Source organism: Daphnia magna, unplaced genomic scaffold (assembly GCF_020631705.1).
Source record: "Daphnia magna isolate NIES unplaced genomic scaffold, ASM2063170v1.1 Dm_contigs096, whole genome shotgun sequence".
Taxonomy (NCBI): Eukaryota; Metazoa; Arthropoda; class Branchiopoda; order Diplostraca; family Daphniidae; genus Daphnia; species Daphnia magna.
In genome coordinates this window covers 100,951-126,123 of record NW_025533123.1, presented here as the reverse complement: position 1 = coordinate 126,123, position 25,173 = coordinate 100,951, and the positions used below count along the sequence as shown (strand labels likewise).

The 25,173-nt window shown below is 38.7% G+C and overlaps 4 protein-coding genes, 2 long non-coding RNA genes and 1 other non-coding gene across 13 annotated transcripts; 1 reads left to right on the top strand and 6 right to left on the bottom strand.

The window, feature by feature from the left end:
* Positions 1–2,468: 2,468 nt before the first annotated feature.
* LOC116930223 lies at positions 2,469–5,126 on the bottom strand. Its single transcript, XM_032937618.2, has 4 exons — positions 4,120–5,126; positions 3,876–4,033; positions 3,307–3,441; positions 2,469–3,121 (listed from the first exon to the last, which is right to left on the bottom strand). The coding sequence occupies exons 1-4, from the start codon at positions 4,344–4,346 to the stop codon at positions 2,721–2,723; spliced, it is 921 nt and encodes a 306-aa protein (XP_032793509.1). The 5' UTR covers positions 4,347–5,126; the 3' UTR covers positions 2,469–2,720.
* Positions 5,127–9,040: 3,914 nt separating this feature from the next.
* LOC116930715 (soma ferritin) lies at positions 9,041–9,943 on the bottom strand. The gene is made up of 3 exons (XM_032938111.2): positions 9,736–9,943; positions 9,437–9,661; positions 9,041–9,375 (listed from the first exon to the last, which is right to left on the bottom strand). The coding sequence occupies exons 1-3, from the start codon at positions 9,835–9,837 to the stop codon at positions 9,190–9,192; spliced, it is 513 nt and encodes a 170-aa protein (XP_032794002.2). The 5' UTR covers positions 9,838–9,943; the 3' UTR covers positions 9,041–9,189.
* A 338-nt stretch (positions 9,944–10,281) lies between these two features.
* On the top strand, positions 10,282–13,425 carry LOC116930718. Its single transcript, XR_006652683.1, has 3 exons — positions 10,282–10,490; positions 13,116–13,206; positions 13,288–13,425. It is a non-coding gene; the product is annotated as an uncharacterized LOC116930718 (long non-coding RNA).
* Positions 11,375–12,258, bottom strand: LOC123477575 (soma ferritin-like). The gene is made up of 3 exons (XM_045180958.1): positions 12,076–12,258; positions 11,784–12,008; positions 11,375–11,710 (listed from the first exon to the last, which is right to left on the bottom strand). The coding sequence occupies exons 1-3, from the start codon at positions 12,175–12,177 to the stop codon at positions 11,525–11,527; spliced, it is 513 nt and encodes a 170-aa protein (XP_045036893.1). The 5' UTR covers positions 12,178–12,258; the 3' UTR covers positions 11,375–11,524.
* Positions 12,838–13,513, bottom strand: LOC116930717 (ferritin heavy chain). Its single transcript, XM_032938115.2, has 3 exons — positions 13,372–13,513; positions 13,093–13,317; positions 12,838–13,023 (listed from the first exon to the last, which is right to left on the bottom strand). Exons 1-3 carry the CDS (start codon positions 13,471–13,473, stop codon positions 12,838–12,840), a joined length of 513 nt encoding a protein of 170 aa, XP_032794006.2. The 5' UTR covers positions 13,474–13,513.
* A 731-nt stretch (positions 13,514–14,244) lies between these two features.
* LOC123466571 lies at positions 14,245–16,849 on the bottom strand. 7 transcript variants are annotated; one of them, XR_006652677.1, is made up of 6 exons: positions 16,708–16,849; positions 16,413–16,615; positions 16,208–16,330; positions 15,856–16,151; positions 15,617–15,780; positions 14,245–15,548 (listed from the first exon to the last, which is right to left on the bottom strand). It is a non-coding gene; the product is annotated as an uncharacterized LOC123466571 (long non-coding RNA). The 7 variants fall into 7 exon arrangements; XR_006652679.1 differs by having other exon boundaries at positions 15,617–15,807; positions 15,918–16,151; XR_006652680.1 differs by having other exon boundaries at positions 15,918–16,151.
* On the bottom strand, positions 14,629–14,702 carry Trnan-guu. The gene has a single exon. It is a non-coding gene; the product is annotated as a tRNA-Asn (tRNA).
* Positions 16,850–25,173: the final 8,324 nt, after the last annotated feature.

The window sequence follows — 25,173 nt, the reverse complement described above, 5'->3', positions numbered from 1 at the left end:
CCTGGTTGATATGGGGGACAAAAAAACCCTGTTAACCCATCGTTTTCGTAATCCACACTTTATCGGGACCAGACGTACGTTTTCTTTGTCGAGTTCGCATAACAAAGCTGTCCCAATCGGACATGTTTACATTGTTATGTTTGGTTTTATTTTTCACGATCACGCGCCCCATCAGACATTTTCAATCCACCAATCAAAGGTAGTGTGCGTTGGCGATGGAAACGAAAGAAAAACATTATAATTTATCTTATCGCTTCATTTGTTTTTTGAATTTATTTCCGTGGTGTTGTGACAACCGCCTCATATCGATGGTGATTTAAAAAAAAACCTAGGTTATCAAAAAAATTAAATAAATACGATTGATATAAGAACACCCGTGTTTTATCACAAACACCCGTCAAAACGTACATTTTGTAGCCTCACTGACGAGCATAGAAAATACATTGAGTTGAAACGAGAGAAAAACTAAAATTATTGGCGACTGTGGTCTCGGTTTTCTAGCCCAGACGGCCAATTCTTATCATCGAACGATTGAAACTACAAGTGCCGTAGGAGACATCATCCACGGATCTATATATTGGAGTTTAGAGCTATAGATCAAACATCATTAATTACTGATACAAAAACATAATAACGAGCAGTAACTTGAAACCTAATAGCAAAATGATCACATTTTCGGGTTTCGAGACAATTTCAACGATCGGACCTGATATTCGAAACTTGAATCATGTTTTCCAAGTCGAACCGTGTCAAAAATGTGAATAATACGTGGATGTAGTATATGAATCCATCGAATCGTACATTGTATGACATTATAAGGATTTAGAACCAAACAAGTTCTTGAATTGAGACACCTGAGATGAAAGGAAATTGCAAAACGAGTTGATCTGGAAACCTATAACTGCATTGCATGGTCATATCATCAATTGCTAAACAAAGGAGGCTTAGCAACAGTAATCAATTCAAAAGTCTAATCTAAAATTAAAAAAAAAGAAAAGAAAAGACTTTGAGTTGCGTACACTATTTGCATATCATAAACAAAAGCAATAATTTATCACCCGGAAGAGTGTTGAAGGCAACACTGACAAATGAATAACGCCTATACTTAAATTGACCAGAAAGAAATAACATCTTTAGAAAAAATTAAAAAAATAATAAATCGTGTGCTTGTGTACATAACTGAAATCTGGTAGCCGTGTAGAATCCGACGGTTGGAGGGGAAGACTTTTCTTTCTACTTTTCTTCATCGCTGGAGCTTCAGATTTCACGAACGCTGCTGACTCGGCTTCATCGGCGGATGGAGCCAGCCACATTGGCGTTAAAGGAGAAGCGGAACAGACGGCTCGTAGTACACATGCAGATGCATCGGTTTACAAGTCATTGTATTAAGAGCTCATTTGTATACATATACTATATATACGTACCAGCAGCAGCAGTAGCAATTGATTGCCATTGTGGGGTAGCTCTATACAGCTCCTCTCTCTTTGAAATGTCGAATTTGCCTTTTCTCTCCGTTCTTTTTGTTCACCTCCCTCCCCTTTTGTGGTGAGAATTCATAGTCGATATGTATAAATGGTCGAGTCAGACCGCGCCGACTGGCCATTAGGAGTCGACCGTCCTCCAGTTATAGTCCTTGACTTCGTGCATAATTTTTGTTTCTTTCTTTTTTCCCTCCCGGAACGTTCTGGAACGACAAAGAGACGTGGAAACGTTGCTGAGCTGCTGTGATGTAGATTTTAATACCTTGTGATCTTGAGTAACTGTTCAAGTGATTAATATTTACATCACCTCAGCTCGGTGGCGACGATCTCCGACCCACACCAGCTCTCGTCGTGAACCCATGTTTGCCTACAAGTGATTTTTTTGTATAGCGGAAGTGATTTAACCCCTATGGTATATCGCAATTTCCTCCATCCTGATGTATTATTTTCTGTATATATTCTCAGCCTCACTAACTCTCTCTCTCTCTCTCTTTTTTTTTTAAACGTCATCATCAGTCTTTGATGGAAATGGTTTGGGGTCATAAAAACAAGAAAATGGTATAGAGACAAATGACGTCCTGCTTGAACTGCCAACTCTTTTCTTACTTTACATGATGCAGATAATGTTTCTCGTTATGCCCTTTTTGCGACAAAGGTTAACGATGACACTTTCCTTCCGGCTTTTGATACATTTTTTTTTGTTTCTTTCTCTTGAAGCTCTTTTGTAACGTTTGGAAGGTTACAACTCTATATGTGGGTAGGATAGGGTTCTTTAGGCCTTCACTGATCTACAGGCCTCATCGACTTCCGACCTTTCAACTCCCACGTCATCCAAAGGAATTTTTGCTTTCTCGTTTGACTCGTCTGTGCAGAAATCTCCGAGTTTTCTCAGACTTTTTTCGTTTTTTTAGTTGTTTTTCTGTATGTTTTCGAATATTTGTGTCGTGTCAAATGTCAAATGTGTAGTTTCATGAAAAACGATCGGAATTGCCAATTTCTAGAGCAATTTATTCATCCGGAAGCTGCGCTGCCAACAGCACAACATTTCCTTGATATAATTATAATAAATAAGGCGTCGGCGTTACAAAACACGTTTAGTTTGAGAATAGAAACACAGTCATTAAAGTGTCATTTACGTATACTGCCTACAATAGAGAAATGATTTCACGTGCTGGATAGAGAGGCCTATGTACACGAGACTAGGGCGGATGCAAAAATCGAGTTGCTGCTTCTCGATGTCTAAGGCCGGCCGATGATCGACTCGACCGAAAAGGATATCTTACTTTTATTGGCATTGACACTGATGTCACTGCAAGGCAGTCGAGGTGATGGTGGACTGGAAGGAGTCGAGGTAACGTCCACTTCGATATCCGAATCGTCCGAATCCAATAATGGATTGGCTTCAGTTTTGACGGTAAAAGGCAACGCACACGTCTGCTGGATCAAGTGATGCTGATGCGAAGGTAGGACGTGAAATCGTATTGGATGCAGAGCGTTCCAGCACGTTGGATGGAGCTGGCCAGACGAAGGTGGTGGAGTCGTATCGCCACCTGGGCTATTGCCGCTCACGCGATGAAGTTCAACGGCGGCCTGTTGCTCACGCTGGAACATGACGGCGTCCAGATCACGATCGGCGAAAGCTATAATTGGATGAAAGTCAAATGCTACTGTAATCATCTCTGCTTGCCAACAAGACAACTTGAAACAGCAAACAGATGGATCGAAATGAATCTATCGCGAACGGTCATAATAAAAACGAAATTCGATTCCTCTAATGGACGGTAAGTGGTTTACGTGAATAATTCGTCGATTAGGCTGGTCTTACCTCTCCTCTTACGCATCCGTTCACTTAGCGGAGTAGGAGGAACGGCTAGACCTTTATCCATATTGGCCTGCTGGTCGCTGCCATCGGGTGAGATTGCAGATCCATTATGGCTGCGTTGAACCCACTGCCGATAATCTATGTAATAACACAAAATAGCAAACAAACAAAAAAAGAAGTAAGTGAAGAGTTAAAAATGTAAAATCAAAGGAAAACAGTTGTAACTCGAGTGGAATGGTTGTGTTTAAGAGAGAAATCAAGAATGAAGGAATAGAACTGTCGTGTTAAGCATGTGGGTATGGTCATATGTCCGTGTCTAATGAAGTCTTGACCTTTTCTACCCTTTCTTAACAAGCCTCGTATTCATTCAACCCCAATTTTAACCGCAAAGTTATAGAATCCCATGTCCTCCTCCCCTCCCCTCCTCATGTAGACCAACTAACTAGAGACAGCCTGTGTTGTAGTTGAGCTGTCGCTCTGTTTGAGAATCGCGTGAGAAAATGGACACGAGGTAAAAGGATGGCATCTCTCTGTCATGCACAATGTGTAGGCTAAATGTCGTCTCGTCTTACTTTGCAAAACATCCCTGGCCAGCGAACTCTGTTGCAGGGTCCTCAAATGCTTCTGATAGAGTTTCTTTTGCGCCAGGATGGCCTCAGCGCTTTTGGTCACTTTGCTCTGATTCGGTTTCACTTGGCCATCGCTTTTCGCCGACTCGGAATTCTGCTGCCTAATCAAACGCGCCATTTTGTTTGTTTCAACAAACAAATTGATTATTTAATGTGGTGGAGAAATTTGAGTATTAAGATAATTCACCTTCTGAGAGCCACCTGGGCAGCCATGACTCTTTGCCGCTCGACGACCAACAAGCAATTCGTACACTGGCACTCTTTCCATCGGCAGAGTTTCTTGTGGCCTTTGAGACAAGAGACGACGCCGTGGTTGCGACAACGGGCACATTTTGGCGTCCGCAACAATCGCTGTTTGCCACTGTCCATCTTTTTGACACCGAAACGTAGAGCGCTGTCCATGATGATCTTCATCGAGGATCCCGAACGACACTGAACTCTTTCTCGGAAGATCCACCGGCTTTTTTACACACACACACACACACACACACAAATTTTATTTTTTTTGAGGGGCTAGTTCTCCGGAAAGTTTGGACTTTTTCTTCTTTTTTTTTTTACAGGTTCCCTCCCCATCCAGTGCTTGCCTGGAAAAGATGCTTGTCTATTTAGCTGCGTGTCCTGATTGGCTGTTGATGGTTGGAGAACGATGTGTGTGCTTAGCGCGGAGGGAAAAAAAATAAAGGATGAGAAAGAGAGTGTACTTTACAAGAAGACACGAGACACATTGACTTTCCTGGCAGAGTTCCTTATTCTTCTTGTCTCTCTTGAGGTGTAGGTCTCCTCCTCCGGAAACTTGGCATGACTCCCATTTTTTTGCAACATCTTCTCAATTCGTACGCACCACGAATGACGTTGGACAATACGCAACGAATTGCGATATCTATAGTGTATATACGCAATGAACTAAGGAATTTAAAGCAATTATTCCTGACAATCGCGATGATTCTATTTGATTCTTATTGTAGCAAACGCTTGGAATGGATTAAAAGTTTAATTACAAAACGTGCAATTGACCCACATGTCGGATGTCTCTTTGTGAATAGACAAGTACTACGTTAAGAACTCGTAGCCACAAGCAGTTGGTACGAGATAATGTGTTAAAAGTTGTTACACTTGGGGAGTCTTTGTGAGAGATAAACAACTCGTTCACACATCCAAAGTGTGCAGAGAGATCAAACAACAGAAAAGAAAAAACCAAACAAAACACAAAAAAAAAAAAACGAGTCCAGTTAATTACGTGTAACAGCTTCCGGTGTTGTTTGGTTTAAACTCTGTTTGGATGTTTACATCCTCTTTTAAGAGTTCCGATGACGGCCAAAACCCTAGTAGAAAAATGCTAACCTGTCGCCTCTTCGTTTTTAGATCTTACCCTGACAGCCCGACTTTCTCTCTCCCCCTCTGACTGCATTCGACCCGGCCGTAAAACGAAACACCTGTACTCGGAGGGAAAGCAGCACCGAAAAACAAAAACACGCGTTAAATAATAATAATAATAGTAAAAACAAGAAAAAAAAAAAAAAAGGACTCGAAAAGAGCAAGCGAGAACTTTGGTAATGGATTCATAGAAGATCAAGTTATGACATCCTGCCCCCATCGTGTCTATATACATTCACCAGAAATAGTCTGCCTACCCCCATTCACGAGGCGAGCACCTTCAGGCAACTGTTTGACGCCACTGATGTTGTGTTTCTTTGGCAACTGCTCGTCTTTTTTTCCTTTCCTTTTTGAAGGGGGACCACCGAGGTTGATGGCAAAAAAAAAAAAAAAAGTGAAAGAACAAAAAAGAGTGCGCAACATTCCGGAACGCCACCTGAGACATTTTACTAATCAGCACTCGACGTTCTTCTTTTTTTTTTTTAGTAACTTATGTTTCCCGCTTTCAGTCTCTTGAATAAATCAGAACTAATCGTGGGGAAGTGAAAGACGAAATATCTAACGAGCTGTTGTACAAAAACAATGGATACACACACACACACACACACACACACACATAGATATATGTAGCGTTTATTTCTGGGGCCTGTGATGTTGCCATCTTTCACAGTTGTGACAGCGAGACGGCCTCGTCGATGAGGGTGTCGAGTACATGTTTACACCCAACAACAAGAGACTATAAAGACTTTAGATTGTTTTTATTTAGCATTTTTTTGTGTGTGTGTGCTTTCCTCCGCCTTTTTTTTATGATATGTGTATGCTGCTGTGTGTATGCGTATACATACAGTAAGTAGCTGTGAAAAATGATCGCCACCCTCTTCTTCCGGAGCACACTCACTTTCCTTAAGTGAATGAGAGGGTGGAGACGTTATTTAGAAGAGAGAGAAAAAAAAATGTTGGGGGAAAGCAAATTTTTTTTTAAAAACTCCCCTCTAAGATTGTGTGTATAAATGTGTGTGTGTGTGTGTTTGGATAAAGAGAAGCTGTGAAACTTTTTTTTCTGAGCGGATGATGTTTTTGTGATTCAAACTCGCCGCCGACGACGGCTGCCGCCGGTCTGGAACCAAATGGCAACACCCGTCACTCTTTTAGCGCCTCCTTTTTTCTATTCTAAAATTAAATGGGAAACCAGAGTCATCGTGTGATGTGGAATTATAATAAAAACCAGCTCAAGAATAGAACTACTCTATAGCGAAAAAGAAAAAACCGAAAGAAATAAGAATGAAAAAGAAGAAAGGCAGCAAAAATGGTAAATCGGTATTGAGTGGTTATGAAAACAGAGGGAAGTTCCCTCTCCAAAAAAGAAAAAAAAAAAAAGGCTGTCGCTGAGGAGGCGCATCTGGGAAACTGAAGAGAAGGAAGTGAACCTGTCCTATTTTCTTTTTCTTCGGCCCAGCAGCAGCGTGCAGCATGCGACTGGATAGGACAGAATCGAGACAAAACAATAAGGCAGTGTAGGCTACTATATGTATGTAGTTCTCAAACATCGTGTCGGATCACTTTTCACGACTTGTCACGGAGCAAGAAAGTCGTGACACAAACAAAAAAGAAAGAAATTCAACTGGGAAAAATTGTTTCTTGTTGATAACACAAGAGCTTGATTATAATGTACTCGCTAGCGAGTACATGTTCATTTGACACTTGAACGTTTTCTTTTAACTGCCTACTGCTCGTGGAGCACAGCCAATCGACAGAAGTCAGAGGCAATAGACATTCGTGTTCGTGAGCGATTCGAAGAAAGCCAACAATTCTGACACGCTGGGCTCGTTTAGAAATGCTCTGAATGTCTGTCATCTTATTTCCGTTGCGCATGCACACACAAAGTTAGCTGTGCGTAGGAGAACCGGCTACTTACCGAATGATTAAAATAAGTTCTCAGTATTACATTCGTCGTACGGGTTAACCCGAGTAAGCAGTTGATGTACGTAGTTAACAGCTTTGCAACAAGACAATTTAAATTGGCTTTCTATTTTGTACGCGCTGCTATAAGATGTTTAACGAGAATGACGCGAAGCTAGCGCAATAATTGGTCGATTGTCTCAACCAACGGCTATGCAGAATTCTTAGTAGGTGCGTTCGATGGTTGTCCAAAAGATAGAGCCACCAAACAATAGAACAATCGCTAATCATCTGGGTCAAGTTCCACCATAAGCCTCTGCAGCCGGGATGCAAAGTGCCATTGTATAAAATGAGCTTATTACTTAGAAAATAGAAATAGTACTTCAAATATATAGTTTGAATTATATACATGACCTTCCCTATTAAATACGGACAGTTGCTCGGATTTTGAAAAAAAAGGGAGAAGTTTGATCAACTCCGTGCTTTCCTTCTTTTCAGCAAACTCAACAAAGAAAGTTTAGCGAGTGGGATGACTATGAAAGAAAGAAAAAACAAAATGCCAGCATGTTTAAAATGAATTTTATTGGTGTTTACAAGATAAAAAAATGTTTATGGCAAGCCGAACGTACCGGCAGAAACCATGGTTCCTGCCTGACGATTGGCTCGTCATAAACGAGTCTGTAACGAACCTGAACCGATAAAAATATAAATTCCATGGGTTAACTACTTCGTAAATGTATTACAGCAAAGTTTGGTATGGAGACCGTAGAACTCCAAAGACAGAAGAACTCCAACGACAATAGAACCCCAATTTTTTTAATATAAAAAAAAAATGTATATTGACTCGACAGTAGAACCCCAACGATAGTAGAACTCCAAAGACATAAGAACTCCAGCAGTAAAATTTTTAAAAATATCGAACAATAGAACTCCATTGCCCGACAGTAGAACTCCAGTAAGCGACAGTAGAACTCCACTGCCCGACAATAGAACTCCAACAATTTTTTAATTTTTTCATGCCCGACAGTAGAACTCCGTTTCATTAAAAATCTAAAAATATATTTTGAGCGTTCTAGTGTCCACGTCCATGGTGGATGAACTTAAAAATTTGTAATTACCCAGAAAATAAAATACAGCAAAGTAAATATAAAATATTGTTCATTATCTTGTTCCGGTGTGCAATGTAAAAGTTCGTCGCTATAGGAATCCGAAGTGCATTAGCGTCTTTGGACACTTGAATCGGCTCTACTGTCCATGAAAATAATTTTAAAGTCGTTGTGATTTCTATTGTAGGGCATTTAAAATATTTTAAAATTAATGGAGTTCTACTGTCAGGAACAAAAACAATTAAAAAATCGTCGGAGTTCTATTGTCGGGCAGTGGAGTTCTACTGTCGCGTACTGGAGTTCTACTGTCGGGCAATGGAGTTCTATTGTCCGATATTTTTAAAAATATTTACTGCTGGAGTTCTTATGTCTTTGGACTTCTACTATCGTTGGGGTTCTACTGTCGGGTCAATATACATTTTTTAAAAATATTAAAAAAATTGGGGTTCTATTGTCGTTGGAGTTCTTCTGTCTTTGGAGTTCTACTGTCAGCATCCCCAAAGTTTCCAGATGGATGGAAAAGGGTTTCATCGTTTTTTATGCCTTAAATCTTTAGTTGGCGACTTGTATGACTCTACTTGAAATGCATAAAGCAATCGGAATACCAAGCCATCTAATTTAGTCAAAAATGATTTGTTTGAGGTTGGCAGATAACATCTGAGCAAAATAATTTCACTATTGCAATCAGTAATTTAAAAAAAATTTAAATAAAAAATTAAAACAAAGTAGTTTGATGGTGGGATGGTTTTATTCAACAGCCCAATTAGGAGGAGCATCTGCAAACTATAATGTCAATGTACTTTAAGGTATACTAGTACATATGTGCTCCAAACTTTAGATGCTTTCTATCTTGATCCCAGTAAGTATGAAAAGACCATTTAGGAGTGTAGTTCCTTGTCATACAAAAAGACTCCTAGGCCATCACCCACACGCAACAAGTTGGTATGATGCTTGGCCAACTTGTTGATGGATTCCACTTGCTCTTCCAAGAAATGCTCCTCTAAATAGTTGGAAAGGTGTGGGTCATTGTGACCACTGGCCACCTTGTGTAAATCCAGTAGAGACTGTAAAAAAATTTGACAAATTAGATTGTATAAATAATATTTGTCTTGTAAAAATTCATACCTGATTGACTTGTTTTTCAAGGTTCAGAGCAAATTCCATGGCAGCCAGAGGAGATGCCCATTCCTGTTGGGCAGGACGGTTGATGGCAGTCAATACAACTCGTCCACCACGGACATTCTGGTATTTCATCAGCATCTGGGCATGCTCGTTTTCTTCATCAGCAGACTCTTTAAAGAACTTGGCAAAGCCTTTGAGGGCCACATCATCGCGATCATAGTACGCAGCCTAGTCATTGGTAAAATGGCGTCTTATCGCAAATGCGTATCAAGAAAAATATCGACGTTTGTAAGAACGCTTACCAAAGCCAGGTACTGATAATGGGCATTCAGTTCGATATTGATTTGCTTGTTGATAGTAGCTTCTGACTCCTCGTGGTAGTTGTGACGGCCTTTACCCACCATTTTAGAATTTTTGTTCAAAATTTGAAATACGTGACGACTCGGATGAGAAAAGAGAATTGGTAGAAACTGCTTGTTCACACACTGGCGAAGCAAAACAGATGAATGACAGTAATGCCCTGAAGGCTGGCTTTATATGCCCTGTCCTCTCCCCAATGTCGCCATAGCAACCAATGGTAGTTTCTCTCACCCAATTGTAGACGCCCTTGTTGAAAAACGCCAACTCACGCTGCAATTTCAACTCCTTATTGCGTTGCAGTGTGGTTAGTAACTACGTCGTTTTAAAAAGAATACAAAGACGAAAATATTTTAGCCTTTTCAATGGCTAAAATTTAGAATGACAGCTTACTTAACAGCTAATCACAATAGCGAATTCTAATTTTGTCCTAAAGACTCCGCTGTGATAAAATTTTTCATTTTCAATCTATAGTCTTTCATTAAAAAAAGCAAGGCATTCACTTTGCCCCAGAAAACCTTTGTTTTCTCTTTTCCATTTGTTTTTGGGTGCCACTGTTTGAGCTGGTGATCTCACTTTCGCCAACCACAACATAATTTAAACACACAACAGTTGGCTTTAACATGTTTTATTCAGTTTGAAAAATTCCAAAGTGGACTGTTTTCGGTATTGTGCTGCGGGCTTAGTGAAACATATATTTGTAAGTTTTCAGTACAATTCAGAATTGTCAGACTTGAGCTTTGCGTGTCGATTCATACATTTAGTAATCACGTGTCAGGGAGGATGCTTCTTGCATCAGGTTTTTAAAATGCAAACGAAACCATGGAACCACGTAGAATGTTCTGACATGAAAAACAGCTGTTTTTCATTCTATCGACCCAAGTTATCATATTTCAGAGCGTCGTTGGGAAATTGCACCATCATAGTGACCCGAAAAAATATTGGGCACGTGTTGGCGTTACTGCTGTAGAACGTTTTTTCGCTCATCTTGGCTGCAATTTTAGCTAGGCGTGTACAGTTTTCTTAAAAGTTTTTAAGTTCATTGATATCTTTGACTGAATCCAAATCTTACGGCTTTTATTGTTCGAGTCAGCTGCTACACTTATTCACCTGTCCTTTGCGAGTGGAATGATAATCCATCAACCACTGTTAGGTATACTAAAACTGGTCTGGAATAAGCCTCATTTTCAATGTTGGTTATGCAAGGCCAACGGGTAGTATTATTCGTCGCAAAAGAGAATGCTGATTTGCGACTGGAACTTTCAAGTTCCAACTCGGAATTTTCTCTTCTTCCCTCCCCCTTAGTGCGAAAAGAATGGACCGAATTTTCACAGAATCCCAAGTAGATGGTCAAAACAACAGGCTGCAAGCAAATATTTCATGAACGCTAGTACTGATAGTACAGCTGCCGCAAGGCTGATAACGAATAGGTTGCAACACGAGCTACCAAACAGACTCAACACCCTTATCGTGGGCATCCGATACACGATATCCAGCAAGCAACGGTCAGATGCTGGCTTGTTCCTACTTAGCAGGCTTGCATCACAAATTACGATTAATAGCGGTTTTCCACTGACTTCAAAATGTTTCTTTGCAGGTTATATTTTGTAACATCAGTTACAAGATTTGGATATTTTAACTCCACAGTAATCTTATGGCTAGCAATGAACGGCCTCGAGAGTTTCTTCTTCGCCATATGACAGTATAGAGTCCTTGTAACTGTTATGTGGAGGTTTAAGAAAGAAGCTCCTTATCGTAGAGGAAAACGCCCAAGCCATCGCCAACGCGGACCAAATTGGTGTGATGCTTGGCCAGCTTGTTGATAAACTCAACTTGCTCTGGCAGAAAATTCTCTTCGAGATAGTCGCAAAGATGAGGATCGTTGTGTTTGGAACCCGTTTTGTGCAAGTCCAGCAATGACTATACATACCGCAATATATAATGAAACTACATTTAAGTTATTGTTCCGTATGCCAACGCAGAGCAAAATTACCTGGTTGACTTTCTTTTCAAGAGTGAGAGCGTATTCGATGGCCACCAACGGTGAAGACCATTCCTGCTCGGCGGGACAGCTCACTTCGCTAAAGACCACACGCCCTCCACGAAGATTCTGATATTTGATGAGCTTGTGGGCGTGTTCGTACTCTTCCTCGGCTATTTTCTTAAACATTTTCGAAAATCCGTTCAGGGCTACGTCATCACGATCGTAGAAAGCGACCTGATTGAAAGTAATCGTTTAGTGAAATAACAAAATTGAATGAATAATATCGCGGGAGTTAACTAACCATGGCCAAATATTGATAGTAAGCATTCAGCTCCAAGTTGATCTGCTTATTGACAAGAGCTTCAGACTCTTCATGATAGTTGAAACGGCATTTGCTGGCCATTTTGTGTTTGAAAAAAATAGAAATAGAAAAAAAGGTGGGATATAAAAGTAGACCTGCTGTCTGCTTGTTCACTCACTGGCGATGCAAAACAGAATGGATTATTATCAAATATTTGGCTGCTTAAGTACAAATTTCCAGAATAACATTATAACAGAAGTCATTGAGACCTGCGGCAAGTAAAAAAACAATGGTTTTCATTTAGTTCCCATAACTGAGCTGCAGCTGATATTCGTCACGTAGCATAACACGTGCTTGTCGTGCACAATCGACGTCAGAATGAATACGATTATTTAAACTACGCCGCGTTTGGTCTCTTATCACCCGGTCAAACTTCGAATCCCTTTTGATTTAGCATACTTCTTTGATGTATATGCAAGCAATTGCTGAATTTGACATGATGTGAGTAGGAACAAGAATGTTTATTCTTCTCTAGGTTCACGTTATTGTATATATTCTTAATATATCACTTGCTAATGATACTCGGTCACGCAAATTCTGAACAAGCATTTTCTAAACAAAAAAGAAAGCATTTTCTAACCAAAACAAATCTTTGGAGTCAGGCTATGGAATTTAGCGCTGATAGAAGAAGCAAGATGAAAGGACATGAATGATGTGCATCACAGCACAGTAACTAGCCAACCGGATGCTATTATTACTTATTCAAGATAGAAGATCTTGATCGTAGAGAAATATTCCTAGGCCATCGCCAACACGGTGCATCTTGGTATGGTGATTTGCTAACTGGTTGATGGTCTCTACCCGCTTCACTAAGAAATGTTTCTTGAGAAAATCACTCAGGTGATCGTCGTTACGATCAACAGCTATTTTGTTCAAATCCAAAACGGCCTGCAGAAACCAAGGTGTGCTCCGTCAGTCAGCATGAAATATACGTTATTTTTGTGTTGTTAAATTTACCTGATTGACTTTCATTTCCATAGCGAGAGCACATTCCATGGCGGATAGCGGCGATGTCCATTCTTGATCAGGAGGACGACCAATGTCACTGAAAACCACACGGCCCCCACGAAGGTGCTGATAGTTGACAAGCTTTTGAATGTATTCCAGCTTCTCATGGCCTAATTCTTTAAAACATTTGCTAAATCCTTTTAGGGCTACATCATCCCGATCGTAAAATGCGACCTGGTGCAAATGAGATGAAGAAGAGCTTGATATGCACTTTAAATTTTACATTACCATAGCCAAATATTTGTAATTGGCATTCATCTCGATGTTAATTTGTTGATTGACGAGAGCTTCGCAATCTTTGTGATAGTTTTGACGGCATTTAGTCGCCATTTTTACGCACAAAATTCACACGACTGCAAATTTAACAAGTAGCAGTATCTTACTAAGTACGCGGTCCCTACGCACAAAATAATAACGTCCAAAAAACGACATGAATATCAAATTCTGACTCACCCCCACTGGGACTTTTTGGTTTGGGTTTCTAGCTGGATCGTATTGGAAAGTTGTGAATGCAAAATTGCCAAATGAACGTTTCCTAATCGATTAATGGTGATTAAAATAGAAAATTAATTTTGATCAGATAAATTTGGAAAATGAAAAATCTAGTTTGGGATTCCACTTTACAATGGAGCAAAATAAATACAATTTACATTTGCTTGGTCTTTGTAATCCAAGATATTCTTAAACTTGAACTTTCGTCTATCGGTTTTGTGAGGCGTTGTGACATCAATATTTTAGTTTGAACTTCTTGTAAAAGAGTAGAATTTTCCTTCCATCATTCATTGACCTTTACGCAAAATAAAGACAATGTCAAATTGTTACACGGCGTCTAGTCCTCATCAGTTAGCAGTCGATGGCAGGTTCCAGACGAAAAAAAAAAATATCCTCTAATAAATTTCACGTTATTTTTAAATATTTTTATTTTCAAAATTTTTTTTATTTATTCGAAAAGTCCTGTGAGCGTTTGAATCTCATTAAAGTTACTTTGTTTAATTACTCCAAATTGGAATCCCGATCAGAAAAATATATATGCAGTCAATTTGTGTTAGCTGATGAATGTGCATTATTTTATATTATTTGTTTGCAGGAGCAGTAGACAAATTGCGGAAAAAAATCTATATTTAGCGCCAGTGGTAATAATTTATAACTTCATCAGCGGCGTTTGAATCAGGAAATAGTTGATTAAATATAGACTCTTTTTAACCTTCAAGTTCTCAATATAAAAAAGGTGGAATAAGAAAAGAGAGGCAGTGCAAGTTATTCCAAAGCACCTTGTTACAGAACAAGTAATGCTTGGGGGGGGGGGTATGGTAGATAGCTGAAGTCATTAGGTCACACGGGAACCCTTGTCCGCCCTTGCCCTACACTTAAAAATTTTGAAGTGCTGCAAAATTTTTCTGCAAATGCCTTCTCGTCCTTTACCAGTATTCCTTGATTCTTTCCTACCAGACCCCTCAAAATTTTAGGTAAAGAGGAAAAATATTGCGCCCCTAGGTGGGCTCGAACCACCAGCCTTCCGGTTAACAGCCGAACGCGCTAGCCAATTGCGCCATAGAGGCATGTTAATTTGAACAACAAACACATATTAATACGAATGCTCTTGAAATTAAGTTAAATATTGGGACATCATTTTCCCCGTTCAACCCCCGCTGACGAAGTGGTCCCCGATGGGGCTGGAACCCAGATTAGAGTCAGGGACTACTCTAACTAAAGGATGGGATTCTTTCTCTAACTCGCCTTGTTAAAGGGTGTCGGGTGGGCTATTTTCACGAGAAAAATAAAAAAATAAACAATTTAATGCAGCTTTAAAAGTCGATTCTAACCATCTTATTGTAAAAAAGTTTCATTTAAGAAGATATTGCGATTTTAATTTAGGAAGGAGGGGGAAAAGGGCAGGCCGCCGGTGCCATCTATCAACTAAAATCGCATGATCTTGCTGATTGACAACTGAACTTGAAATTTCCCGAAGGGATTTAGGGCGAAGCATTTGGGATGGAGGGGAAATGTGGAAAGGGAAACGAATGAAATTCGCCTGCTAAGCTCAATAGATGGCTTTTGAGTTTTCTTAAGGTACATAGAACCTATAGAGCATGGTGTAAAAGTAGGGCTGACATCGTTTTAGTTGTAATATTCCATTGTCGTCTACGGTCAGACAGAACTTTGTATCGGGAGTAGCAGCTTCGCCTGAAGTATTATTCCTGTGAGAATAGGGACATTTCATTTCCATCACAGCATCTTCGTGACAAGCGCATTTGAAAATTCCATCAGGGGTTGCCGCCAAATATCCATGTGAAGGACAAACATACAAGCCAGCGCCATGTATCTCAAAGTTGGTATGTAAGTTTGCCTCTTTCATATATTGTTTGAATCTCCTTATTGCTGCCCCTTCGTGCTTTATCCCCCAGCTAAAAATACACAATAAAAGTAATATTTAATTACATTATTATAGTAAATTGGTTTAAAATTAGTATACTCTGTGGCTTTTGAGCGGAACGCACAATCCGTTGGGTACGCCACTTGTTGTAATAGGGATTTCGAAGGATTACTCAGGTTGGTTTTTGACACGTCGTAAACTTTACTGGCAGTAACTCTACCCTCTCTTGCCTTGTTCCACTGCTTGCAGCTAGCTTGAAGAGCCTGAACAGCAGACACAAATGGAGATGTCTGATCCAGATAATGAAATAAACAAAAATCTTCAATCCATCTCATCACCTGATTCCATTATAAGTCTGAACAGTAATGAAACTAGCTTATCAGGCACATGTTTAAAATACTTCTTATTTATTCTTCTTCCATATACATTTTAGGTTCCTGTGTTTCCCAAGACTCTCAGTCTCAGTCTCCGTCTGGTAGTTCGTGTGTCGAATCGCTTGCCATAATCAATAGCAATGAAAGTAATGGAGAATTACTTCAATCATCATGTCTTGAATCAATCTCAATCTGCTGTTCAGGCTCTTCAAAGCAAATAGTTCCTTTCCTAGCAAACCTTGCTGAAATATCTAATAATGCTGTAAACTAGTGTTATTGATGACAACAGAAATATATTTGAACTTCAACCACAAACCTCTAGCCTGGCTAAGTATATATCTTCTCTGACACCTGTTTGCTGAAAGCTGTTCGTTGTTTTCTAATAACAAAGTTGGTGCCCAATCTGGATTAGATATATCACGTTCATAACTAGGTTTGCCTATTATGAATATAAAGGAAAGTATTAGCTACAAATTGACAAGTAAAACATGGTAAGTTTATTTTAAATGTCATAGTTATACCTAAAATGAAGTGCTTGTCGCAAACTTTACCAGAAACAAGCAGTTGTTTTTCTTTAATGTTAACTCTTTTTAACCAAAGAGCTCTTCTTTCCACCAACAACTCTGTTTCGTCATTTCTCACTTTGGGAATGGAGTAAAACCTTGCGTCGTTATTAGTTAATCTACTTCGAGTGCATCCTTTTACTATGCAGCACATCGTGAAACTGTAAACACATTAATGTAAATTAAATTTACATTAATACGAGCATTTTTTTTAACGATAAATTTTATATAGAAATGTAGCTTGCTTACTTACCTTTGTAATGATGTAGTTTTAGATAATCCAACTGTTACGCAAATATTTTTTGTGAATATTCTTAGAAGACGGAGTTCCAATCACATAAGGAATAGTAGGACAAAAAAACCGCAGAAAACTCTCAAGATACAAACATGGCCGCCACGCGCAAGGTGCGTTCGTAAATCAGAAGGGGGTACGCGTTTCACCCTTGCTCTATAGAGCAGTAAAACATCCTACGTTGCACGTTCTCCACAAATGCGAAAATCTCATTTGTGTCCAAGTTGGTCTGCTGCGGCTGCAGCGTCTTATGGAGAAACCAACTTCTTCATGTTAAAAAATAAGTTTTCATAAATATAATTAAGATTTTCCCCCTTTTCTTCCTAGCAGTGGGTATCCTATTCATTTTTTCATTTCCCAATTTTTTTTTCTTGCCCTAGTTCGATCTGGTTAATTTTTATTTAGCTATTGTTTGTGAATGGTTTGTTGTTCATCCCCTTGTAGCAGACGAATTTCTGGAAGCAAACGAAATTCTTCGGCTAAAAGAGACGAGCAACTTACAAACAAAAATAAAATAAAAATAAAGTAGATAGAACTGGAGATAGAAAAAAAAATTGGGAAATGAAAAGAAGAATAGGGTACCCACTTCTAGGAAGAAAAGGGGGAAATCTAAATTATAGTTATGAAAACTTAATTTTTAACGTGAAGAAGATGGTTTCTCCATAAGACGCTGCAGCCGCAGCAGACCAACTTGGACACAAATGAGATTTTCGCATTTGTGAAAAACGCGCAACGCAGGATGTTTTACTGCTCTATTGGGGAAAGAATGTTACTAATAAAAAATTACGGATAAAAATTTGTTGAAACTTTTTACACGGGATAGCATTCAATTTTTCCTAAGAAAAGTTTATTTGTTAAAGTGATAAAACAAATAAACAGCAGCCACGATTTCAGCCTTGTTAAAATAAAAAGAAAGCAGATGACGAAATGGAAAATGGGACGAAATGGAAAATAAACAGTGATTGGCTCATTGCGTTAATTTTATTTTAATGTCGATTGTTGAAGACTAGCGTTTAATTTCAGATTTTTTATTGTAATTGTACGAAATGCCCCGCCGACGAAATGGTTTGGATCAATCGAAGTCTTCAGTGAAACAGAAAGAACTATTAAAGCAAGAAAATGTGATTGATGAGGTAATGCAAAAGACATTTTGTTGTTATTCTTTATTACTACTTATTTTAACAACAAATATGTAACCATATGTGTTACACAAAATAGGAAATAACATCGAAAAGGTGTTATACAAAAAAACAAACAGATGAAACCCCAAAAATGATTGGCGGTGAAATAGGACCAAAACCAAAATGGACTAGAGAAATAGGACTAAAAATTTCCAGTCCTATTTCTCCTGTAGAAATAAAACTGGGAGAAATAGGACTGCTTTTTAAACACATTTTGAACAGTCCTATTTCTCCTTTGACCAGTCCTAGGGGAGACTGGAGTATGCCGGGACACCGGGTCAAGAGGGACAGTAGGGGGAAAAATAGTAGATTTTAATAAAATTAAAAATTTTTTTAGTATGTTATTTAGATACATACAATCTACTTTGGCATGAAATTTGGTTGAGTTTTGTCAATAACTGTATCAGTTATTAACAAAACTAAAAAAACGGTTTTTTTAAAGTTAATTTTGTCTCCGCCATTTAATGTTTGTAGAAAAAATAATCGCAAATGGCATGTAAATTTAATATGGAAATGAAGCTTATTCATTTCTTTATTGTTAAAAACAAAAATTATAATTTTCGATCAATTACTGTAGATAATATAAACGTTTTAAAAAAATAGTCTTTATCGGGAAATCGGGACAGCTGTTTTTGACTAAAATGGGACATTAGTGGGCGGGTTTGGCCTTCAAGCCCATCAATCATCACCGAGCTCATGACGCCATTACTGTTCCTTACGATGATCACAAGCAATCGATTATTCAGCATATTAATCGATTACAATAAGCCCAACCCCAACCTATCTTGTAATAAGGGTTTTTTTCATATAAGAAAAATTTTTTATTAACACAATAATCAAATTGAAACATTTATTAACTTATAGAGTCTATGTTGTAAAGAACCAAAACAATTTATTCTTTATTATTTTCATTATTTTTCCTACCCTTTATTCTTACGTAACATTAATTTTCTATACGCCCCTCTTTTCTATGTAATTTCTTCCTTAGACGTTTTACAGACTGATTTACCCTTCAAACGTTTCAACTTAATTTTCTTGTAGTTCGACCTTCATGAAACCCGTATAAAAACTTTTGTTCTATAGAAAATAGCGAGAGTCACTTTTCACAAATCAGTTCCTAAAGAGTTGTTCCCCAATTTTTGTGCTACTGAAATAAACTTTACTAGAAACGACAATGAAAAAGTAAGTTAAAATATAAATAACTTACATTTGGTGGCAGCGGAGTCGAACTCGGCTTTAGTGTTAAGCTGAATAGCGTGTTTTTTTTTTTTTTTTTGTTTGTTTTAAATTTTTATGGTAATAAGTGTTACTTATTACCTTCTCTCCGTTTTTTGGCTTCCTATTTGGTTGAATTTCTGGATAACTTTTCATAGTTATAAAAGAACATGCTTTGTTAGGAATTAGTTCGTTATAAAAGATGAGGGCAAATGAGGATAGCGGTTTAGAAACCACTTTAGAAAGAAGATCTGTAAGAAAAGGGCCACTAATACAAAGATTTGTTCGATCAGTACGTGAAAGGTTCACTCCCTTACGATCAGGAGGCGGGTCGACGTCAATTTTGAGAAATAACGAAAATCTAGGTGTCGAACTAGATAGTGATAGCCCACATCAATCCGATATTGATCTTCTTGATTCCAATGAAATTAAAGAATTGAGAAATGATGATCAGTGGAACGAAGTACTTAATATGCAAGTATCATCACAAGACGAAACCGTAGTCGAACCCCTGATAGGCGAGGAGACAAGAGAATTGCTATCATATAATCAACTTCTAGAACAGGCTCGGGCAATTACGGACCTTGAAAAAACAACAGATAGGGTAGAAAACACAGAAGATATCACTATAGATTTCCAAAACCTAGAACTAGTAAATGAAGAGAACCAAGATCGGGCATGGTTTTATCAGCAATACGGAAATACGAGAATAACGGAAATTCCTGTTGACGATCTTATTTTTGAATTGCAGTATTTACTTCGAAGTGAAAAAAAATAGAGTTAACAAACAAAGAAGTAGGAACAGCCTTAAGAGCATTACTCTTAACCGAACCCACAATTTTGACACCAATTGAACTCTTTAAGCACTGTGGTCTAAAAACATACTACGAAAGTACTGATTCAGAGTATGAATCAGTGCACTCGGGAGAACAACAAAGTAGGTCAGAATCAGAGTTAGTGCCCCAATCTTTAGTAACACTCGAAACTGAGGAGGAAAGTTCTAAAAACAGCGTACCTATCAAAATTGTAAGAGCGGAAATCCACACGCAAGGTGATCAGATTCCTTTAGATTGTCCTAAATCGACCCCTAGTACCACAACAATCACTTGTCCGACGGTTACTCATTCACAGTCAAGTATGAATACTCAAATTCCTCAATCACAGTTAGCGTCCACTCCGTGTAACTATTTACCGTATCAAGGACTACAAAGTCGGAAAGTCTCCTTTACTCCAGCGTCGATCGTTGAGCAGTCAAACAAAATCACGCAAAACAAACCTTCAGAAGAAACAAACCAAGACATGCCCATTAAAATATACGTAAAAGAATTGAGCCGTTTGATGGAATCCGGAATGGATTATGAGGATGCTTCTAAAGCAGCTGATTGTATTGTGCAACACGTTCTAACGAATACTAAACGTTGCATTAATTCCTCTCAGAAAACGAAGCCTAATGGACAGCCTGTTTTTAGAACTAGCTCTCAGCCTTCATATCTTACCTCAACCCCTTTACATACACAACCAATTTCGTTAAGTGGACAAAGTGTAAAAATTCACAAGCATGTACAATAAGTAAAGTAATAACGGAACAACTCCAAAGTACTCAGTTACCAGCTCAATTCCTAAAATGAATCCCTTAGTAATGTGTCCGTCAAAAGTAAACAGTATAGGAAACACAAACAATTTTATTTCTAACGCCATCGATAAAAATAAAAAGTTACAACAAAGCCAAGCAATGACGTTATTTAGTAACGTCGGAATCTACGTAGACCGTGATCTCTCCGGTCGCTTTGATGACTGGCTTGCACATCTAGAATCAGTACTGGTTTTAGGCGATTTTGAGGATCCAAGAAAAATGATCTTACTACGCTCCAAATTGTATGGTGAAGCGGCTGATGAGTTTGATAACTTTAAACTTGAAAACCCAATTAGCGCGCAAATTTACGACAGAATAAAGGAGCGTTTAATTAAACTTTTCCACTCTACAGAGACCAGATCTAAACAAATCGTTAAATTTCATAATATGCAACGGGAACCCGAAGAGAATATGAGACGTTATGCGAATCGTATACGCAATGCCTTCCACTTAGCGTATCCTATAAAATCCACGATAGATAAAGCAACAGCTTTTCCAAAGAACAAATCATGATGGACAGATTTCTAGAAGGGCTGTCTTTCGACGTCCAGACCAGACTAAAATATAAAGAGTTCGAAACTTTTGAAAAACTCATAGAAAAAGCTGAAATGACGGCCATGGCAGTAGAAGAAGCCCAAGTTAGATCCAGACTAAATGCTCTTCAGGCCAAATACGTCGAACCTAATAGAGAATTGACTAAAGTAAAGGAGGCTTTAGATCGTTTTAGTACCCAGGTGGAATCAAACACTCACCAAAAACATTTAGAAGAAAACATGGAGAAAATGCAAAGGCAATTATCTACCAGAAGAAACGTGAGTTTTTCACAGCGCTCACCACAGTCAAACCCTCCAATCAATAAAACAGGGGATTTATACTTTTGTGATTTTCACAACGATTGGGGCTATCACTCAATAAACAATTGTAAAGCAAGGGAGAGTCAAGCTAATGATAAATATTTTCGTTGTAAAGAAATTGGACACCGAGCAAACTTTTGTCCCCAGATAAAAAATTTGAAACCCACTCCTCCAGAGGGTTATGACGGAAATGGGAAAAAACTCCCTTTGTTTGAAGAAAGGTGAAACTAAAAACTACCGATGTAAGCGTTGGGCCCCTCGGTGGAACTAAGAAAAAGCCCCGACATCATATAAATAGTTAGCAGTAAAATCTACAGTTCCTAGGATAAGAATAAAAATAGGAAGTTCTGTTGTAAAAGCGCTGTTTGACACTGGAGCCGAGAGAAGCGTTATTAGTAGCACATTTTTTCATAAGCTTAAAGAAGGAAAGAAATTAATTAATTTCACTAAAGAGGTAGATGTGGATCTTTTCAGCATAAATGACAGGCGCCTCGTCACGGAAGGCACAATCACCGTTAACTTTTTTGTGGCAGAAGAAACGCCATGCCAAGCACTTAGGCAGAAATTCATAGTCGTAAATGGAATTGTTGAAGATTGCGTTCTAGGGCGCGATGCACTTTGGAAACATCAGTTTATCTATAACGGAAAACAACAGTCCATCTACCGAGTCCCGGAAATTGATCACTTCCAGGAAACAGAAAATCCTTTTGTGATTAGCAAATCTTTGAGAATTCCTCCAAATTCCACTAGTCTCCTAGAGACTAGAGAAGAGGAAACTCACCCTTTCAACCCTCTCAATACTTGTCATTTTGTTAGATGCTGTAATATTCCCTCCGGGCTTAGCTTGGAACCCTACATCTCTACGACACCAAATCGTTCTCTCCGTGTGGTGGCTGTTAATGGAACAGATAAAACCATATTTTTACCTCGCCTTACAGTGTTAGGAACCCTTCGTATTTCCAGACCTTCAAGCAAAACTATTGAAACAATGGCTTCAATTAGCGTAGCTTCAGATCCAATCAACACAGCAGCCGTTGAGTCGGCTCTTCCAGACATAGATGAGGAAAACAAAGAGAATTTGCGTAGATTAATAATAAATAATTATAACAGTTTTGCTTTTAAAACAAGTGAGTTAGGCCATACTACTTTAGTAAAACATGTCATTGACACACAAGGACAAGGTCCTATTCGTCAAAGGGCATATCGCACGTCTCCAAACCAAAAAGAGATAGCTAAAAATATAATCGAGGAACTGATGCAAAATAAAATAATTCGTTATTTAATGTCCCCGTGGGCAGCCCCGATAGTATTAGTAAGTAAAAAAACAGGGGATGTCCGTTTGTGTGTAGATTTTAGAAAATTAAATGCAATTACAAAAAAAGATTCTTTCCCTTTACCTCGTATTGACGACGTTTTAGATTTACTGGTGGGACAGAGGTATTTTTCCACATTAGATCTTGCCTCCGGAGATTGGCAAATTGAGCTCGAGGAGGAACCCAAAGAAAAAACAGCCTTCATAGTCGATGACAATTTGTACGAATGGAATCGTTTGGCGTTTGGTTTAACCAACGCCCCGGGAACGTTTCAAAGACTGATGAATTCAGTTTTACGAAAAGTTATTGGAAAAATTTGTCTCGTTTATCTTGACGACATAATAATTTTTTCAAGAACAATTGAAGAGCATTTTACCAATTTGAAGACTGTTTTTTCCCTCTTAGAAAACGCGCACTTAAAAATGAAATTGTCAAAATGTGAATTTTTAGCGCAATCCATTTCCTATCTTGGACACGTAATCACGGCTGAAGGAATAAAACCAGACCCTGCTAAAGTTGAAACCTTTGTGAATTACAAAAGACCTGGTACAGTAAAAGAATTACAATCTTTTTTGGGACTAGCCAGTTACTACAGACGATTTGTAAAAAATTTCTCTACCGTCGGCCACCCCTTGTTATCACAGACTAAAGGAAAACCTACTGATAGTGTAACTTGGAAAACAGATGAAATTGCAGCTTTTGAGTACTTGCGACAATGTTTAATATCAGAACCTATTTTGATATATCCGGATTTTTCGAAGGAATTTCTGATTTACACGGACGCAAGTAACTATGGCTTAGGAGCCGTCCTTTCTCAGATGAAAGACGGAAAGGACCAACCTATAGCCTATGCAAGCAGACATCTCAATAAAGGGGAAATCAAGTATTCGACAATTGAAAAAGAGGCCGCAGCATTAGTGTTTGGGATAAAGAGTTTCCGACATTACTTACAAGATCAACCTTTTGTTATTGTAAGCGATCACAGGCCTCTTCAGTGGTTGCAGACTTTTAAAGATGAAACAGGGCGACTAGGTAGATGGGCGATTTTGTTATCTAATATGAAGTTCAGTGTTCAGTACCAACCAGGTCGAGTACACGAGAATGTTGATTTTCTTTCAAGAATACCGATGAATCTAATATCTGCCATTCCTGCAGACAACAACGTAATGTGTCAAGAACAACAGAAAGATTCTCTGTGCAAAGCAATCGTTACGTTTTTGGAACAAAATGAACCTTGGAAAAAAGAAGATGGCCCGATGCCTTCTTGGGTCAGTGAAATAGATTATTTCTTTGTTGAAAATGGTCTTTTATGTAAACACTACGAACCTACTTCAGTGAAAAGAAGAAACTTTGAACAGTGTCAAGTGGTTGTTCCACTTTCTCTGAGAAAGCAACTTTTACAAGAATACCATGATTCCCCATTGTCAGGACATATGGAAACTAGGCGAACATTCTTTCGTCTAAGGGACGAATACTATTGGCTTACCATGCTACGGGATGTTAAGGAATATTGCTTTTCTTGTGAACCTTGTGCGCTGGGACGTCGAGTGCACAGTACAAAAGCCTATCTCAACCCGTTAGACCTCGCTACAAGACCTTTTGAAGTATTGGGCTTAGATTTCCTAGGTCCAATCAAACCGCATTCACTTCAAGGAAACAATTATATATTAGTAATCACGGATTACTTTTCTAAATGGATAGAAGTCATTCCTCTTACTAACTGTACCGCCCTCAGTACTAGTAAAGCCTTAGTAGAACGAATTATTTTACATCATGGTCCCCCGAAAGCAATAATTACAGATCGAGGCAGTAATTTTACTTCTGAATTATTTTCTGCGCTTTGTAGAGCTTTAAACATTAAACGCATGAAAACAACTGCGTATCACCCTCAAACTAATGGGCAAACAGAGCGATTCAACAAAACTGTTGTTGAAATGATAAGGAAATATTTGGAGGATGGATTCGAGCGGTGGGAGGATATTTTAGGCCCCGTTGTTTTCGCTTATAATAATTCTGTCCACTCGTCAACACTTGAGACTCCATATTTTCTAAATCACGGTCGTGATCCAGTCATGCCGATTGATCAATTCCTCCGTCCTCTTCCCCCAGTAATAGTTACTCCCTCAGACTATAAAAGTCAAATTATGAAACGCTTACACGAAGCCTTTCAGCTTGTAAAAATCAATCTTTCCCAAGCTCGTGAACAACAAAAAGCCCAGTACGATAAACGC